Source organism: Psammomys obesus, unplaced genomic scaffold, assembly GCF_907164565.1.
Source record: "Psammomys obesus unplaced genomic scaffold, mPsaObe1.curated_primary_1811, whole genome shotgun sequence".
NCBI lineage: Eukaryota > Metazoa > Chordata > Mammalia > Rodentia > Muridae > Psammomys > Psammomys obesus.
Window position 1 is genome coordinate 5,105,171 of NW_026590767.1, and position 18,385 is coordinate 5,123,555.

General features: G+C 45.5%; 1 protein-coding gene across 1 annotated transcript in view; it reads left to right on the forward strand.

Annotated features, from left to right (window-relative positions):
* The window catches only part of Fank1 (fibronectin type III and ankyrin repeat domains 1), a 102,631-nt gene extending 87,330 nt beyond the window's left edge, over positions 1-15,301 (forward strand). Inside the window, exons 4-11 of the mRNA XM_055608934.1 lie at positions 2,424-2,505; positions 3,518-3,592; positions 4,270-4,335; positions 11,193-11,358; positions 14,086-14,229; positions 14,746-14,823; positions 14,916-14,960; positions 15,069-15,301. Coding sequence (XP_055464909.1) covers positions 2,424-2,505; positions 3,518-3,592; positions 4,270-4,335; positions 11,193-11,358; positions 14,086-14,229; positions 14,746-14,823; positions 14,916-14,960; positions 15,069-15,131 — 719 coding nt within the window. The 3' untranslated portion in view covers positions 15,132-15,301. The remainder of the gene's footprint in view (positions 1-2,423; positions 2,506-3,517; positions 3,593-4,269; positions 4,336-11,192; positions 11,359-14,085; positions 14,230-14,745; positions 14,824-14,915; positions 14,961-15,068) is intronic.
* Positions 15,302-18,385: the final 3,084 nt, after the last annotated feature.

An 18,385-nucleotide genomic window follows, 5' to 3' on the forward strand; every position in this document is an offset into this window, starting at 1 on the left:
AGCGCAGTGAGTGCAGTGTAGCGCAGTGAGTGCAGTGCAGTGAGGTGGAGTGCAGTGCAGTGAGGTGGAGCACAGGCAGCCAGTGCAGGGATGGGGATGCTACAGGCGCTTCCAGGTCCTGCTCGGAATGTCACAAGTCCCCATGCACTGAGGCTGTTGGGCATCTACTTTTATTTGACACTTGTTGGGGAGGGATAGAGAAAATTACGTTTTTTTTTTTTTTTATTTTGTACTTAAAAACATAGTAAGAATTGAAACATATCACAATTGGTTAGATACCTCAATGCCTATTAAATTGTGGCTCTGGTGAGGCTTGGTCATGAGCTGCCTGCTCCTAACTGGTGACCTTGAACAGCTGCGCATTGCTCAGACCTGATTTTGTAGACACCAAATGAACTTCCAACACTTCCAAGAATGACTCTATGTGGCTTGCTTTGTGGCAGCTGAATCTTGCTCTCTTTCGTAGATAACAGGTTTCTCACAGGCACTCTGCCTCTCCCTCTTTGTAGGAAGGAAGAAGAAGAGGAAGACCATCTCTTGGCTTAGTCTCCTGAAGTGTGTAGGTTCACACGATGGTCTATCGATTAATCCACTTCAGCGTAGCTGGAGTCCTCAACCATGATGTGGTTGACATATTGGACCTGGTTAAGGCCTGAGTGGCGGCAGGCAGTCCTGTGTGTCACAGGGCCCTTCTCTGCTAAATTCCAGTAGCGCCTCCCACGCTGTTATGACAGAGCTCTTTAGACACTGTCAAGTGTCCCTGGGTGTATAAAGCCCTCCCACTCTGAGTCCCGTCAGTGATTCTGGACCTTTCCAACACTGGGACCCTTTAATACAGCTCCTCGTGTTGTGGTGACCCCAACCATACAGTTATCTTGTTGTTACTTCATAGTTGCAATTTTGTTACTATTATGAACCATAAAGTAAATATCTAATATACAAGCCCTAAGGAGTTGTGACCCACAGGTTGAGAGCTACTTCTTTAGCGACATCCCTGGGCTGGACCTTCTTGAGAAGACAAGGGTGGGGCAGGTCCTTGGCTTTGAAAGCTTAGCATAATACTCTGATTTGAATGAAGCCTTTGGTCTAAAGACTTAGGAAATAATGGAAAAGGCATATGACATGGCTCAAACAATCTTTCAGAGATGGATAAACTTTAAACGACAGAGCAGTTTCAAAGCAACTTTAAGTTGATATCAATTGTGTTTTCACTTAAAAAGAGACAGCAATCAGACAGTTTTCAGCCCAACCGCTAGTTCTGGGTCACTTTTTCTGTCACCTAGTGAGGGCTCCATTGCTTGGGAGCTGACATCTCAGAGAGACTGGGGCAGGAAAAGAGCTGTCAGCTGATTCTGCAGGTGGGCTGTGGGAGTGGCTGGTGGGGTTGAGGACTCAGGAGACAGTCTGGATTCCCAGCTGTGGTGATGGGGCTGGCACAGCTAGTTTTCTTTACAACTTAGAATAGTAACAGGTTGAAAATTGGTGGTAACGTAAATCAGGAAATCATATGGGAGAACCCTGTTTATTCCATTTTCTCAGAGACTCCTGTGCCTAGCAAACTCCATGGATTCTATTGATTGACCATCTAGTGATATGGATCAGGAGGTGTGAATTGAGGTCAGGTGGGCATTGCAAGTGTGGGAGGGGTGCTGGACGTGGTAGAATATGAGAGCATTAGGAAACGTCATACCAGACAGCAGTAGGTAATGCTGGACATTTACTGCTCTGTCGCTTATGTCCCTTTAAGCTCAGCCATGCTGATTTAAAAAGCGTGGACTGTAGAAGGAGTGAAACTATGGACTAGTGGTTGGGAGAGAGTTTCTTCTGAAGGCCAGCCATGTCGAAGTTGGGCCTGTTGATTTGCCACCCCTCACGCTCTCAGAGGTGACATCATGTCCCTGTCACTGCCAGCGACTGGCCCTCTTAATGTCCTGCTGATCTTTTTTGTCGTCTTAGGCTCATTGTCCCTATCATTTCCCACTTGGAAGACTGCCATCTCCCTTAAGGGTCTTCTCACATGCTCCCCACCTCCAGATGGGTATGAAACTCATCCACTCCCCAAACTCAAGGAGCTAAAGCAATTGTCCTTGTTGTTGAACCCTTTTGGCCACTCTGGTAAGAGAAAGCAGTCATGACCATTTCTGGGGTTTCCTTGGTCACAGGAGACATTGGGAAGGATGATTCTGATGCTAACACACACAAAGCAACACCTTACAAATTGAAAATCTCCCAGCTGTTTGGGTCAGCCTGAGGTTTCTCTTTACATGTGAAAATCGGGTCTTTTCCAGTAGAAGAAGGAGTAAGCCTTCCTGACAGGCACAGCTCCATGCCTTCCTGGGAGTGAAGTGAACACCCACCAAAGCCACAGGAGGAAGAGAGAGCGCGAACCTCCCAGCTGACTGCTCTCCCTCTGCTTTCTCTAGGGGAGCCCATAAGTAGTGAGCACTTTCATCGTGCCGTCAATGTGAACGACGAAACTTTCCTGCTTCGAATATTGGATGGAGGGTGAGAGCGCAGCCAGCTTTTCTGTTCTTTCTCCCACTGTCCAGTAGGTGCAGACGTGCATGGCCCAGCTTTATTTTGCTTTCCTAAACAAATTCTCCAGTACCTTCAAAAGCACCTCCTCCATTTACCTCAGGTGACTGGCACGAAGCAGTTAAGTGTGTTAATAAAGAGGCACAGAGACCCCTGTAAATGATACGGTTTGTGATTAATGAAAACTAAAAGGAAATTACAGGTTTGGGCCTCATGCTTTATCCCCAGAAGCAATTATTATCCTTTGATTATCCAGCCCAGCACTTAGTACAGGTCAGCCTGAAATGCCTGCATGTAATACCAGGTGTCACTGATACCAGGGAGTCCGCAAAGCAGCTGGGTTGGAGACTAGAGAACAGAGGGGACACGGCTGGTGCAGGTGTGACGCTTGACGCTGCCGCCCGGGTAGAGCTGTAACTTAGGCTCTTCTGTAGCATGGTTTTGTGCACCACAGAAGGCAGTGGTAACTCTGCACTGGGGTTTGGCAAGTTGATGAGAAGATTCCAGAGGATGCCAAGCTCCTTGGCTGACAATACGAAATGTATGTTCTTTCCTGGGCAGCACCAGGGCCCAACCAGAAAAGTGGGGAGTCAAGCTTAAAGCCCAGGTTCTGACCGTGCCTGCTCCCTCGGTGAAGCTGAGTGTTGGCGCCACGCTGTTCCCAGCTTGTACCCCATGCCAAGAGGCTTTGTTGGTTGCAGACTATGTGGTGGAAAGGCATAACGGCTTTGAGTTGAAGGGAACTACTAGCTCAAGTGAAATGACAATTTTTAACAAAAAAAAAAAAAAAAAAAGAAAAGAAACTTGAAACTTTAAAACTATTGGGGCATTGTAAGAGGAGAAAGACTTAATGGCCCAAGAGAAACTGTTTTTGTAAAATGAACCATTCCCCCCCCCCCCGCCCCCCACGGGCCCGGCAAAGCGCGGTTAACTTGAGGCATCTATGCTGTGAATGACAAGTCTCTCATCTGCTTTCCTTAAGCCAAATAAAGGTTGATGTGCCCAACAAGTTCGGCTTTACTGCCCTCATGGTCGCTGCTCAGAAAGGCTATACCAGGTACGGGTCTTCTGGCTCTGAGTGAGGGGCAGGGCTTCTCCCTTCCCCCACGGCTGCAGCCAGCACACACGGCAGCTTCTATTCCTTTTCCTAACGGTCCCATATAGTGGCTTCCATTCGGGCATGTGTGCCAGGTTAGGCAGCTTGCAGGTGAGTTTGCATTTAGTCTCACACCATGTATTGAATACTTCTTGGCAACAGTCATGATTGGAATGTGAATTTCTTTAAACAAAGGTGATTGAGGCACACGTTAGGAACAGCCTTCTCTTGCGGTTGCCATTTACCTGTCTCACAGGTCTGGCTATAAGTGCTAGCACCTTATTTTACAACCATATTCATATTTTAATTGCAACAATATCATTTTGACAGACAGTAAAAATGTGTTCTCATTAAGTATTTCTGTTTGATCCTATATTAAAAATGGCCACAAAAATGACACAAACTATTTTTACCATGTGGGCAGGGTTGGGTATGATGAGTGACTCATGGAAGACTGGGCCCCTATTTTTTGGTAGGGATCAGTGTCTACCAGTTTGACAGAGCCTGTCTTCAGAGTGGGCAGAGGAGAGGGTGTTGTAGGGATGCCGTGAATGTCAGATTATTGTTTCATTGGGTTACCGTGGGCTCCACATTCCCACAGCCCTTTATCTCACCCTTTTTACCTTTGTTCCCTGCAGGCTTGTAAAGATCCTAGTTTCCAATGGCACAGATGTGAATCTGAAGAATGGAAGTGGCAAGGACAGGTAGGAGATGGGAGGTACCTCTGAGAGCTGGCATGGTTGCTGCTGTGTTACTAGGCTGCACCCAGAAGTTTTTTTTTTTTTTTTTTTTTTTTTTTTTTTTTTTTGCTTTATATGGTTGTCCTGCTTTGTTGTGAAAGTCCTGAGAGGTGAGTGGACCCCACTGGGAAGATGGGGTGACAGAAGCTGGCTTGTTTGTGGTTTTCTTCATCAGGCACAAGCTGTTCAGCCCTTTCCAGCTCAGTACCCATAGCTATTAAAACAGCACCACCAGCTCTGGGCCAGGGGCCTTGTTACCTTCCAGTCTTCCTCTGCTGCCCACAAAGCCAGGAGTTTGTAAGCAGCAGCCAAAGTCCCAGAGGTGCCACTGCAGCATGTCGCCATAGTTTCCACCACGCCATCTGGGGGGTTACAGGAGAGGCTGAGGAAGAGCCTGGTATTCGTGGGCAGATGAAGGAACATTGAAAAACTTGAGTACCAGCTGTTGTAGAAACTAGATTGAACGGTTTCAGCAGCACCAACATTTACTTGATGGCTACAGGCCAGGCACCATGCTTAGTGCATGGGCGAGTCAGGCAAGTCAGGCAAACTCAGTGCCTTTCTTTTGGATGCTCACAAGGCAGGGCAAAGGCTTACACACTGCTTGCACAGACTCTGATCACTCGCCGTATTTTGTGTGTGCACGTATGTGTGGGTTCATAGCTGTATGGATGTGGGTGTAAACGTGGAGGCCTCAGGTCACTTAAAGGAGCCTCCTGATTAGGAGGCGTCCGTCTTGCCCTTTGAGACAGGTCTCTCATTGGCTGCCGGCTGGCTGGCTGGTCTTCAACTTCCCAGGAGCCTCCACCACAGTCATGAGTTATAGGTGCATGCAGTCACACCTGGCTTTCTTCATGAGTGGCAGGGACCCGAATTCAGGCCCTTTTGCTTGCACAGTAAGCACTTTAACCACCAAGTCAGCTCCGTAACCCAAAGTGCAGCTTTCTAAAGCCAGAAAGCCTGTCTACTCATTCCAGTGCATTGACAGATAACAGTGAGACACCAATTTCAAGCTTGTTTTCTGAATGACTCTTAAACCAATCTGGAACTAGGACATTGATTGGCTCAAGATTTTGAAAAGAACAATTTCAGCTTACAAAAGAAAAAAAAATGTAAGGAAAGCAGAAAACAGGCAAAGAACCAAAAGAGAGCCAGAAACCGATTGATGGGAATTTTCATGTTGCAAAAATATAAGGGTCACCTCTTAAGAAAAATCTTCACGATGAACCAATGTCTTGTACGTGAAAGAGAAATAAAATTGGACATTGGGAAGGGAAATAATAATGGCAATAGAAGGTATTTGAAAATGAAAAGAAAATGGTGCTTTGTGTCCCATAATAGATTTGATAATTGTGTTGGAATGGATGCTTCTTGGAGAAAATAAAAGCCACCAGAATCAACCCAAGTAGTGGAAAATCTAAAATGCACAATATCCATGTAAAAATTGAGAAAATGTGTTGAAGCATTCACTCATGGAGGCTCTTGCTTGGCTGCCTGTGAGCTTTAGATTGGTGTGTGTCAGCATTAAGCGTGGGCTTTCGACAGCAAAGACAGGCTGGAAAGCTGCGGTGAACATCAGCATAGTCAATAACACACGAGAGGGGCTCAGTGTTTGCCTAGATGTGCAGATCTCTGGGTTCAGTCCCTACTACTGGGGAAAAAGGGCAGCAGGTCCTTTGCACGTTTGTAGGAATTTATATTTATAACCCCCTTTTTCCCAGCCAGAAAGGTATTGAGGAAGAAGGTTTCTGACGTAACACCCTTTCTTAGTAGATTCAAGGTAAAGGGGGAACTTTGTACGGCTCGGCACCTTGTTAGTTAGGTGCCTGTCAGCAGAAGGGTACTTGGAGAAATGTGTCCACTCAAGTGGAGTGTTAGTCATGAAACACACGAAGTGATGCCTTGTGGGGAATGGATGCAGCTGGCCACCATCAGATTAAGTGAAGGAAGCCGGATTCTGACAAATCTGGAGTCTGGGGTTTATACGGGTACACACAGTCATTTATGTATAAATGACATGAGAGCAGAAACAGGACAAGGCAGGGCAGAAAGGAGGCTAGCTTCAGGGAGACAGTGAGGAGGGTGGAGGGCATGCATTGGAGTGTGTTTGTCCAAAGTCAGGCTCTACTTGAGAGAAACTGTCCTTGCGAAACCTAACACTATGCACAACGAGTGTACAAGTGTTGCTTTCCATCAGCTTGACACAAGCTAAAGCCATCTGAGAGGACGGAACCTCAGTTAAGAAAATGCATCCATAACATTGGGCTACAGGCAAGCCCACAGAGCACGTTCTTAATTAGTGATAGATGGGGACAGCCCAGTTGGTGGTGCTGGGTTCTATAAGAAAGCAGGCTGATCAAGCCATGAGGAGCAAGCTGGGAAGCAGCACCCCTCCATGGCCTCTGAATCAGCTCCTGCCTCTAGGTTTCTGTGCTATTTTTGAGTTCCTGTTCTAGCTTCTCTCAATGTAGAGGTATAAGCCAAATACACCATTTCCTCCCCTATTTGCTTTTTGGTCATGGTGTTTCATCACAGCAATAGAAATCCTAAGACAGTGCATCATTTTATGTTAGACAGATGGTCCAGTAAGTAAAGAGCTTAACTCCTGGCACTTGTGTAAAATGCCAGCATGGGTGTGTGCACCTATAATTCAGGAATAATTGTGGTAGGGGCATGTGGTGGCAGGAAGATGGCTGAGGATTATTGATGGCTAGCTTAGCTCTGGGCCCAGTGAGGGACCTTCTCTCAAGGGAGTAAGGCAGAGAGTGCTAGAGCAGGACTCCTGTGCATACACCACACACAGACTTCCTAGCCTTTGGACGGGGGGTGGTGGTGGTGGTGGTGGTGGTGGAGGGTGAGTTGGTCTCACTGTGTTGCCCAATCTGTTCTGGAACTCACACTTCTCCTGCCTCAACCTCTGGAGGAGATGAGATGCTAGGTGTTTGCTGTCCTGCCCAACACCATAAAAATGGGTTGTTTAGTTACTTATTTACCTTTATAAAAAACATTTCAGACAGTTCTTCAATGTTATTTCTTAGCACTGGCAAATCCTTCTGAGTTTGCAGAGAGCTGGGGTAGGGGTGCATTGAGGAACACAGACATCAGAAAGCATGGTGTCAAACCTCAGTCCCTGGACAGCTACCTCAGTGCACTTCCCTATGCACCCACCCTACTGTGGGCGATGAATGGGTTAATATATGAGAATGCATGAAACAGGGCCTGGCTTATATTTTATTTCATGATTGGACATTATTTTGGGAGATACAAGTGTGATTTCTCCTGGTCTGCAGAATTCAAGAGAGACAACTTTCACTTGAAATTTAACAAGGAGTTTTCCTGATGTGGTAGCTACAAAGTGGTTTAAGAACTATCTAATCTGATGCTGGGTGTGGGGGCACATATCTTTGATCTCAGCACTTAGGAGGCAGAGGCAGAGGCAGAAGGATCTCTGTGAGTTCCAGGCCATCCAGGGCTACCTATTGAGACTATTAAAAAAAAAAAAAGGTACTAACTGGTTAATATCTAAACACAGTAGAATAGAATAAGTCCCAAAAGGCAAGAAGCCTGATGAAAATATACATCTACAGAACTATACTGAATGATCCAAAGATTAAAAGAAAGTGAGATATGTATAGTACTTTGGAATGGCAAGACTGTGGCACCATTTCCCATTTTTCTCAAATTAGCATATAGATTGAATGTAGCCTCAAATGGAATTATTCTTGGGAACCCGTCAAAATGATTGCAATTTATCTGAGAGAACAAATAGATGGTAATAGACACTAAAAAACGTTGTCAAAGACTATGGGGACAGTTATTAAAATGCCTTAAGAGTTAAACTAATTAGAGAGATGGGCACTGTTTAAAAAATTGCAAAGAGATGAGCAGGATAGGTAGAACTTAACATACGGTGGTACAGGTGCCACAGACCAATGGAAAAGGTGTTGGAAAGAGGATATTTGGAAAAAAAATGAGATCTTGGTCTTCCAGCAAGCACCAAAGCACATGTCATGTGGGCAGAGGATTTAAATGTAAAATGTCTTCTTAGGGAGCAGGGAAGCAGCTGTAGCTGACTTTGCAATGCGCAAGGCACAAAGTGGGAAGGAACTAGCCAAGGAGATGAGACAGAGCTAAGGGCTGTTTGAGGAAACCCTATGGAATGTGCAGGGCACAGAGTACCTGAACGCACGTCCACGGCCAGGAATGCCCACTCTGTGCAGTAAGCAAGTCACACAGAAAGGTGGTACACGAGAGACCACGGTGTGCAGGATCCGTAATCCACGTGAACTGCCGTTGGTCTGGCTGCATAAAACACCACCTATGTACCTGACAATTAGTAATGGCAAAAGTGGAATAAAATGGATGTTTTCCAATGGAATTGCTAGAAGCATGACCTGATGCACACCATTTGGGAATATACATGGATTAAACCTGAGGGCTGCTGTCCAGCTCAGTGGTGGAATGTTTGCTGTGTGCTGTGTGTCAGTGACAATTTGAACATTCATTTTCCTCCCCGTTTTATGTAAGAACACACACACACACACACACACACACACACACACACACATCCACCTATATACAAATGATTCACACATACATTCTGAGATGTACATTTATACAAATGATTTACACACACACAATCTGAGATCTATGTATGCACAAATGATTCACAGACATACAGACACAGTGTGAAAGCAGAAAGAGTAGAGAGGAGTGGGCTGACAGGAGGCAGGAGGAGAAGGAGAGGACAATGAGTAGGTGCTAATACAAAGCCCAGAAAGGTCACGGCCACCCGCACAGCAATTCCATTCTATGGTCAGGGAATGGCCAGACGCACAATAAAGACGTAACGGTCGGGGAATCTTACTTAGGATGCTAAAAGACATGAGTCGTCCCACTGTCCTTGTGCAGCCATTCAGGGACGGCTTTTTCTTACTGAGATGATCTTCCGTTTCGTTTTCCAACTATTTATCTAGACCATTTTCAAACATTTAGAAAAGATGAAAGAATAACACAGAAAACACCGGTCCATGCTGCATCCAGACTTGGCAGGTGCTGACATTTGTTCGTATTTGTGGAAACCCCCTCCACCCATGTGCTCCACAGTCACCTTTAGTGTGTACTCCTGGAGGCAAGGTCATCACTGTCCAGCTGCCACCATACTCTGGTGTCACCCCACCCACTCTCACTTGTCATTCAGATGGCACTGTTTGCAGTAGGGACGGGGGCAAGACCGTTCTCCAGTTTATGCTCCCATACTGGGCCTGGTGGTTTGCCTCTGTGGTTTCATTTTCTTTATTGAAGACCTGGTCTTTCTCAGTTCTCTCCCGCTGCCATTCTTGATGCCCCTTCTCGTTTTCCTCCCCTCTCCATTCTCTCCTCCCCCATTCTACCTTTCAGTCTATTCTCCCTTTATTCTCTCTTCTATTCTCCTTCCTCCCCTCCTCGCAGCGACACTTGAGGCTGACTACTCTCAGCACTCTGTGTTCTGGGGCTGCCTCCATCACCTCCCAGTAGCAGGATAGCATCTAGCTTGCTCGCCTAACCCTGTCTTTCCAGTAAAGGCATTTCCATAGTAAGGCCATAAAGATTTGGCTATTCCGGAGTACTATCCCCAGCAGGAACTGTGTGTTGTTCTCTGACACGGCCGTGGAGGCCCACACTGTGTGACACATACAGGTACCAACTCCAGACTTGATTCGGGTGGTGTTGGGGACAGCTAGATCTCTGTAAAGTTATATTTACCTCACGGCATATAGAAAATAATTTATAAGGTAATAAATTCATAGCATCAGTCCCCATTAACATCTTAAAACTGGGAGTGGTCCCTGCCCATACTAGCTAACTGATTAGGAGGGGCATGGAAGAATTTTATGATTTGGTTTTAGTTGGCAGGGTACAAGGAGGAATGCCTCAGCAGCTGGAACGGACCAGCCTAGTGGCAGTAAATAAGCAAACTTCCTGTTTTAGAGTAAGGAACTGGCTTAATAATGATCGCTAACAGTATGACCTTCACATACTATACAAGGACAGTATGGTCCTTCACTACTTGGTTTTGAATGTAATCTGGGTCTTATGGATATTTTAAAATTCAATCATTTATACTAAACCATGGCCAGTAGTCATGTTCAAAACACTTTTGTATTTTGTTTTGTATGTGTTCATACGTGTGTAGGTATATCGGTGCTCATGGGCCATGGTACTCATGGAGAGAGGAGAACAACTTTCAGGACCCTGTGCTTTCCATCACAGTGCGGCCTCTGGGATTGAACCTGGGGCACCACGAATTATCCACAGGGCCATCTTGCCAGCTCCAGTATTTTTTATTAAAAAAATTAAGACATTGTCCACACACCATAGAATGCAGTGCTTTAAAATGCATTCAGTTAATCATTACTCATCACCATGTGAGCCAGTTTTGTGACTCTAGCAGTATCCTAAGTACAGTGCCCATTCTTAGCCCTAGGAAGCTACCAGCTTACTGTTCTAGTCTTCCTCATTAGCCTCTCCTAGTTGGTTCATGTAAATAGATCCTATGCTATGACTTTTGATGCCTGTCATTTTTTTTTTTTTATCATATGGTTCTAAGGTTTTTCTACACTGCAGACTTGATTTACCTTTCACGGTTAACCCAACATTTCATTGTATGGATTTGCCACATTTTATATATCAGTTGATGGACCTGTGTATATTTTATGTGGATAAACAGTTTTTTCTCTCACTCAAATGATGAGTTTTGGGTTTAATCTTGGTGGTCAAAATGAGGAGCCACAGTCAGTGGCAGCACCTCCAGCGGACTCTGCTTCTTCTGTGTGTTGCAGCCTCATGCTTGCATGCTATGCAGGACATCTGGACGTTGTGAAATACCTCCGGAAACACGGAGCTTCTTGGGACGCTAGAGACCTCGGAGGTTGCACGGCCCTGCACTGGGCAGCAGACGGAGGCCACTGCCCTGTGATCGACTGGATGATAAAGGACGGCTGTGAGGTACAGCCTTCCTTGCTTCCTTGTTAACCACACTGCACTAGAAAGAACTTGAAAGCATCCTCTGGGATCCGGAGGAGGCAGCCAGTCCTGGTCACTCGCTCTGAGAAAAGTTTGACAGGAGTTTGGGCTCATGAGCTTTAAAGGCCTGGGAGGATTCTTGGGGACCTGAGGTGACAGCCAGGCTTCATCTCATCACGGGAGGCGAGGGAAGTGGGTGGAGCTCAGAGCTGGCTCCAGGTGTCTGTGTTGCTGCTCTGTCCCTGCGTTCATTGCTGGCATCTGTTCAGTTGCTACTGAAGCCTTACTGAGCATCTGCTATATGCTGGCGATACAGGTTTAGCAGCTTTTCATAGCGTTCAAAGTTGGGTTGTTTTCATTTATGCGCTCTCTCTGCACATGTGTGATGTATGTACATGTTTGTATGGATATATTGTGTATACATGTGTCCACATGGAGGTTTTGGTTGGTGTTGAGTGTGACTGGCAGGTGGCGAGTTCTGGGAAGTTGAGACCATGACCTGGAACTTCGTCTGGGAAAGTCTCATTTTGCAGAAGGTGTTAGTAGATAGGTCTAGTCCATCTCTGAGGTGTTAGTGAGGGAAAGCAGGACTTCTGACTCGGTCTCACTGGCTCCTGCCATTGCTCTCAAAGAACTGATTTACCTCAAAGGAAAAATCCCAGACATTAAGATAATTCCATTTCACCACATCTCTTGTAGCTTTATGCCTGAGAAACCTTTGCAAGAAGGCAGAAAGGCTTAGCAGGCTGTTCTCAGTAAAAGAGCTCTCTGTAACAGTGGTGGCCACAATGTCCTGTTTAGTAAGTTTGTAATGAAAACAAGCTGACGCCTTCCGGGAAAGGAAAACGATTTTTAGACAGGCAGGCTCTTTGATAGAAACATTCAGGTTCTGCAGTTTTGAAGTGTGGGTGTTTTGGGCTTCAGGTATACAGCTCAGCCACTTGGGTTAAGTCCTACCTTCTTCTGTAGCCCAGGAGCCATTTGCAGAGGACAGACCTGCATGCATGGGTCCCCTGGAGACATTGATGTACACAGCTGCCAGTGGGGATGGATGAAGGCAGCCCAGCCTCCATGTTGCTGCCAGATTGCTCACCTGGCATTTCAGAAGACCACGGGAAAGGTAGAGAGCCAGGCAGAGCTACTACAGTCTTCCCAAGTGTAAGGACTTTGTGCTGAGGGTGATATATTTCCCTTAACAGGGAACTGTTTGTGCATTTGATGGTCTGGGTGATCTGGGGAAAGATATTGGACTCCCAGAGGCAGGCTTGATCATTTCTAAACTAGGAATAAGAATACATACCCATACCCTACACTCCTAGGACTAGACAGAATATGTGTGCAGGTGCTTTGGAGACCCTCTTGTTCTGGCAGGTGGTTATTTTATTGTTATTCAAGCACAGTGGAGCTTGTAGCTCATAGTTGGCTATTTATACGAGGAAGAACAGTGTTGGGATAGAGACGATCCTTCAGTCTCATATACGTGAACAACCAGAGTACCCCAGGGCCTCTTGCCAGCCCCTTGTTTGTTATTTGTTCTGATGCTTCACTGAAGCCCCAGATCATCTTTGCATCTCTGAGGAACGCAGCCTGTAGCATTATGTGTGTGCGCGTGTGTGTACATGCATGCACATGTCTACTGTGCATATGCATGCTTCCACGCTCTCTCTCATGTCCATCCTTACTCCGCCTGGTTTGGTTGGGGATACCCTAGAATTCTGTGACACCTATGCCTTTTTGTTCCACACTATTTCTTTTGGAAGACTAAATTGAAAGAGTTGGTTAAAAAGTGGGTTGTGGGTATTGGCTGTTTTATTACTGGGCACACTGTGTTTTGGAGATGACTGGCTGTCACCTCAGGTCCCCAAATACACACTAACTGGGTGTATGCAATTAGTTTGTGTGATGGGTCTGGTGTTTCTGCCTGAGATGTAAGCCTTGTGACGTACAAAGGCATACACTCTTGTCATCACTGTCTTGTTCCAGGCAAGATTTAAAGCATTATGAAAGATACATCAAACGAAGAAAAGAAATACCACTGAGCCAGATGTGGTGGCTCAGACCTTTAATCCCAGCAGTGGAATGGCAGAGGCAGGTGGATTTCTGTGAGTTTGAGGCTGCCTGGTCTACACAGCAAGACCTTGTCTCAAATTAAGAAAAGAAAAAAAGTAAACACTATTAAAATCACCAGGGGCTTGAGAGATGACTCTGTACTTAATAGCACTTGGCTACATTTCCAGAGGACCTGGGTTTGATTCCCAGCATCTGCATGATGGCTCACAACTGTTCGTAACTCAGTCCCAGGCATTTGGATGGCCTCTCTTGGCCTCTGTGGATGTTGCATACACACAATGCACAGACATGATATGTAGGCAAAACACTCAAACATAAAAAATAAAACCAAGTCTTTAAAAACATTAAAAAAATCTACTGAAGGAAAGCCTGGTATCCCAGTGTGAAGTATAGTTGGGTCCCTTCCTAGCTGTCTTGTAGATGAATGTGCCAGCGGGGTGTGCGTGGGGTGTCTCAGCAGAGGGGGGCCTTCTATGAGACTCAGCACACCCCCTCCCTCAACACAGACATGAATGCAGCTAGCTCACCACAGGTCTAGAGAATGAGGGAGTCTGGGGATGTGCGCACACCCTGTGTGTCTGCCCAGTGATGCCACAGAAAAGCGGTTGGACTGAGGCAGTTGTCTCTTTGGCAACATAGGTAGATGTTGTGGATACTGGTTCAGGATGGACACCACTCATGAGAGTCTCTGCTGTGACTGGAAGCCAGAAGGTAGCTTCACTCCTCATCGAGGCTGGGGCTGACGTGAACGTGAGGGACAAAGATGGAAAGACACCTCTCATGGTACATTCTACTTCCGGGGTCTCAGTTTTGTTAGCACAAGTCCTGGCTTGAGAGTTGAGCAGCTTGTATCTGAGCCCTGGGTTTGGTAACATAGTGTCCCCTATCCATTAACAATCAGGGGAAAGTCACTATGGTTTCTATTTGAAATGGGGCCGTCCATATTGCCCATGCTAGCCTCGAACTCCTGGGATCCTGAGGTTCACTTGGGCATGCCTCTGAGTAGGCACTGTCCTGTGCCCCACACTATACTATCTTGTTTTATTTTTTTCTCCAAGTACATCTAAGGGCTATCAACCCCAGTTCCCAGGACAATTGTGGGATCAAAATAGATCTGTTTACAAAATGAACTTGCTGCTTTTGGGCCCTGTGAAAAATCTGCTGCTTTTCATCTGTGAGGTTGGCCCAGCCGGGACCTGCTGCTTTCACTTGCTCTGGAGGGGAGCCCTGGTGGAGGGGCGCCCTGGTGGAGGGGAGTGCTCTTCACACCACACTACACCCCACTATTCTGTTTTTCAGGTTGCCGTCTTAAATAATCATGAACAGTTAGTTCAGCTACTTCTTGACAAAGGAGCAGATACAACAGTGAAAAATGAGGTAATGTTTATTGGAAGATTTTTCTTAAGAGAAGAAATAAATATACACACTCCAATCTGTAATCAAATTAAGGGCATTGTGTTTCCTTCCAGTTTGGCAAAGGTGTCTTAGAAATGGCCAGAGTTTTTGACAGACAGGTGAGGATCACCCTCCTGCCAATCGAAGCTGACTTCGTAGTTCTTTCAGACTCACAGAGCCTGCCAAAACCTCAAAGGGCATTTACCTGTTTGTTGTGGGTTTTCCAGAATGTACTCTCCTTACTAGAAGAGAGGAAAAAAAAGGTGCCAAGGAAGTCTTCTGTCCAATGAACACAGTGCCACCTGAGGTCGACCTGAGCGAAACAGCGAGGCGTGACTGCTGGGCTGGACACATGACAAGCCGCATCTCTGACGCTGAGGCATTTATTTATTTAGTTGAAGATTCACAGTGACGTTTATGTAATGGGCAACTGTTCCCACATTGAAATACACCTTTTTACCTAAGCACATGCATACGTGGTCTTGTTGCTGGGCGTCTATAGAACAAGAATGTTTTCTTGCCCCATGCCTTTGCAGTTAGACATGAAACCAAATATTTACGCACCGGTGCTACAAAAACAAGTACGCGCGAGGGTCCCCACGCAGGCCGCTCCTCCCCGCCCCAGCTGTCCGGCCCTCTTCCCCTCATGTATTTCTTATTATCTCTCCCGCCCCACTGAAGGCCAGGCTGCTGTTGCCTCCTGCAGCGGGGCTCCTCCTAAGCACCCAGGAGTTTTCTCTTAGGCTCTTGGCCTCACATCAAAGCTCCAAAACACATATCTGAAGACCAGTGCCGTTCTGCTTGCAGGGTTTGACTGAAGGACAGTGCTGGGAGGACAGGTTCACCAGTTCACATGTTTACGCTTGCTCACCTACAGGGTGGATGCTGTCCTGAAGGGGGGAGGACAGCTTCACCAATGCTCAGTGTGCTACTTTTTAGTTTTGAGAGCAGATGAGATTTTTTGAGGCAAATTGTACAGGTTGTAGACAAAGAGGGGCTAACCACCACCAAAACTGTTGGTTAAGAGCCCAAAGATAGAAATGCAGGGCGCTTTAGCTGGGCCAAGCTTAAACACCAGCAGGACCACATGCATTTTGCATCTCTGGGGACAAACTGCTCCACTTGGCCTTCCAGTAAGGCAGCTACAAAGGCCCTCACATGAGGGGACTTTTTATTGTTAAGTAGGGAAGGCTAATGAAAGGGTCAACACTGGGGAAGCCACAGGGAGAACGCCCGCCCATTGATTCAGATGCCGGCAGTTTTTAGCTCTTCTCTGCAGAGTTCAAAGAACAGTCACCTAAGGACTTGTGGACTTTATATAATCCTGTCTGTGGCTGTTGCCTGGGCGTTTCGCATTTCGTGTATGGGCTTATCCTCTCCTGCCTTGTTCATGATCAGCAGTGACATCCACCTTACTGCCCTCTCCCCATCTGATGCAGAGAACTCCCTGGTCCCTGGCATCCTTCCTTGTCAGTGTAAAGCTTGGTGACATTGTCCACTGTCTGGCCTTACACTGAACCATGCTTACTTGAGACATTCTTGACATGGTCTCACTGGGTTCTGCTGCACAGCTGGATCTGCGTGCTCAAAGGCTGCGTGTATTTGCTGTTCTTTTTGCCTGATGATTAGAAGGTGGTTTATAGCCTGCTTAATTTTCCCTCCCTGAGTAACTCATGGTTCTGTTTTTCTAACTCATTAAATTACATGCTTTATTTTTACAAGTTTATTTATTTTTTTAATGCAGGTTTTTTTTTTTGTTGTTCCTTTTATAGACGCTGAGCTCACTCATTGTTACTTGTTTGTTTAGTAATTTATGTATTTAGGCCTCTTGAGTTTTTCCCTGGGGAAAATTTTGTTCTAGCATCATAAGGGTTTCTTTTCCTGAACCTTCCTGATCCTAAGCAGCAGTGGGGTCACCTGCTAAGCACCTATCATGAGATCCTTTCGGACCCTCCAAATTGAAAATGAGCGACATGGCAGAGGAATGGACTTCAACATCAGGTAAATGCTTCTAATTCTGGGAGTCTGAGAAATAGGCCATAGCATACCTCATTTCCAGAGTTACATTTGCTATTTTCTAGGTGGCTGAAGAATTTCTACATTTCTGCGGTATATTTGAAAAAAACAAAAAACATTTCTTCTTGGATTCTGAGAGGCACTAGGGAAGAGGTCAGATTCTGTGAATTTGGAATGCTTGTTTGCTATGTGTGCATTTGTCAATCACCTGGTGACATCACAAAACCTGCTTGCTTTGTTTTGGGTTAAGTGGTATGAACAAAGACTCCTTTAGTTGTGCTATAGTTTTGGGTACATATATGTAGATGATAAATATTTTCATTTTCTGCAGTTTTCTTTATGAAGTTGGATGCTACTTTAAAAATGTGTAAGTTTTGCATTTATATTTTTTTACCTATTGCATTTACATTTTCTTTGTCAACAATCTGATACTTCTACAATGCTCTTTGAACTTTTCTATAAATAATATAAAAATTTAAAATCATTTTTATAGGTTATGAATTCGCATTGTTCAAAATGGTATCAGGTTCCCCAACTGTCTCACCAGTGCTATGTTCTGACAGGCATTTTCTTCCCTCTTTGTTCCCAGGTTTGGTAACATGGCTCCTCAACACTTTTCTTCAGGTGCTTGTGCAGTGTTCCAAGAAGCCCTCACACATACAAGTCAATGAAAACATAGGTATATTTTTCTATAAAAGGCCTTCCTCTTAGTCTTGTATCAGTAACATTCTGGATGACAAATGAGACACCGAAATGTTTATCTGTTTACTGTTTATTGGATATAATATACTCTTAACAATGACATTTTTCTACTGAACTAGCAGGCTGTGTTTACCTGTAGATCTCCCATATGAGTAATGCGTACAGAAATAACAGCATGTAACATACAAACGTGAAAACATGAGCTAACCAAAGCGCTCTCAGTGGATAAAGCCCTGCAGAATGACTGTGCCGGTTTACTGAGATGTAACAATCAGAACGGAGCTAAGCAGCCTGTGGCCAGTTAGAGTAGCTCAGGTTGTTGCCACAACCACTCAGGTGACTGGCTCTTCCGGGCACTACCACGTTGTCCTGATAAGGAGGACTGTTGGTTCTGTTTCTAGTCTCATGAGATTTGTGTGTTTTCTGGTCACTGCGTAGTGAAGTCCCAGCATTCAGGCCAATGAACTTAATGCACTTAAATGTGCTAAATTAAGGACTAAAATGTTACTTTCTTGGATAATTACAGATATCGCAGAACATGCTCCTTGAAGGTATAGAAAGACAGGCAGTCATGGGGACCCTCAGCTTGCAGGGGCCAAATCGTTTTCCAATTCAAAATGACTCTTGTGTATTAGGCCTTCTGGCAATATCTGCCTATTCCTAGGTGTCCTGCCAGTTCCACACTTGACATTTCTTTTCCTAGTTTCTCTCATATGAGAAAAGCTTGCAGCGGTTTGATAATAAACTGTTATTGTCCCTAACATAAGTGTGTATGGAAGTGTATGTATGTATGTATGTATGTATGTATGTATGTATGTATGTATGT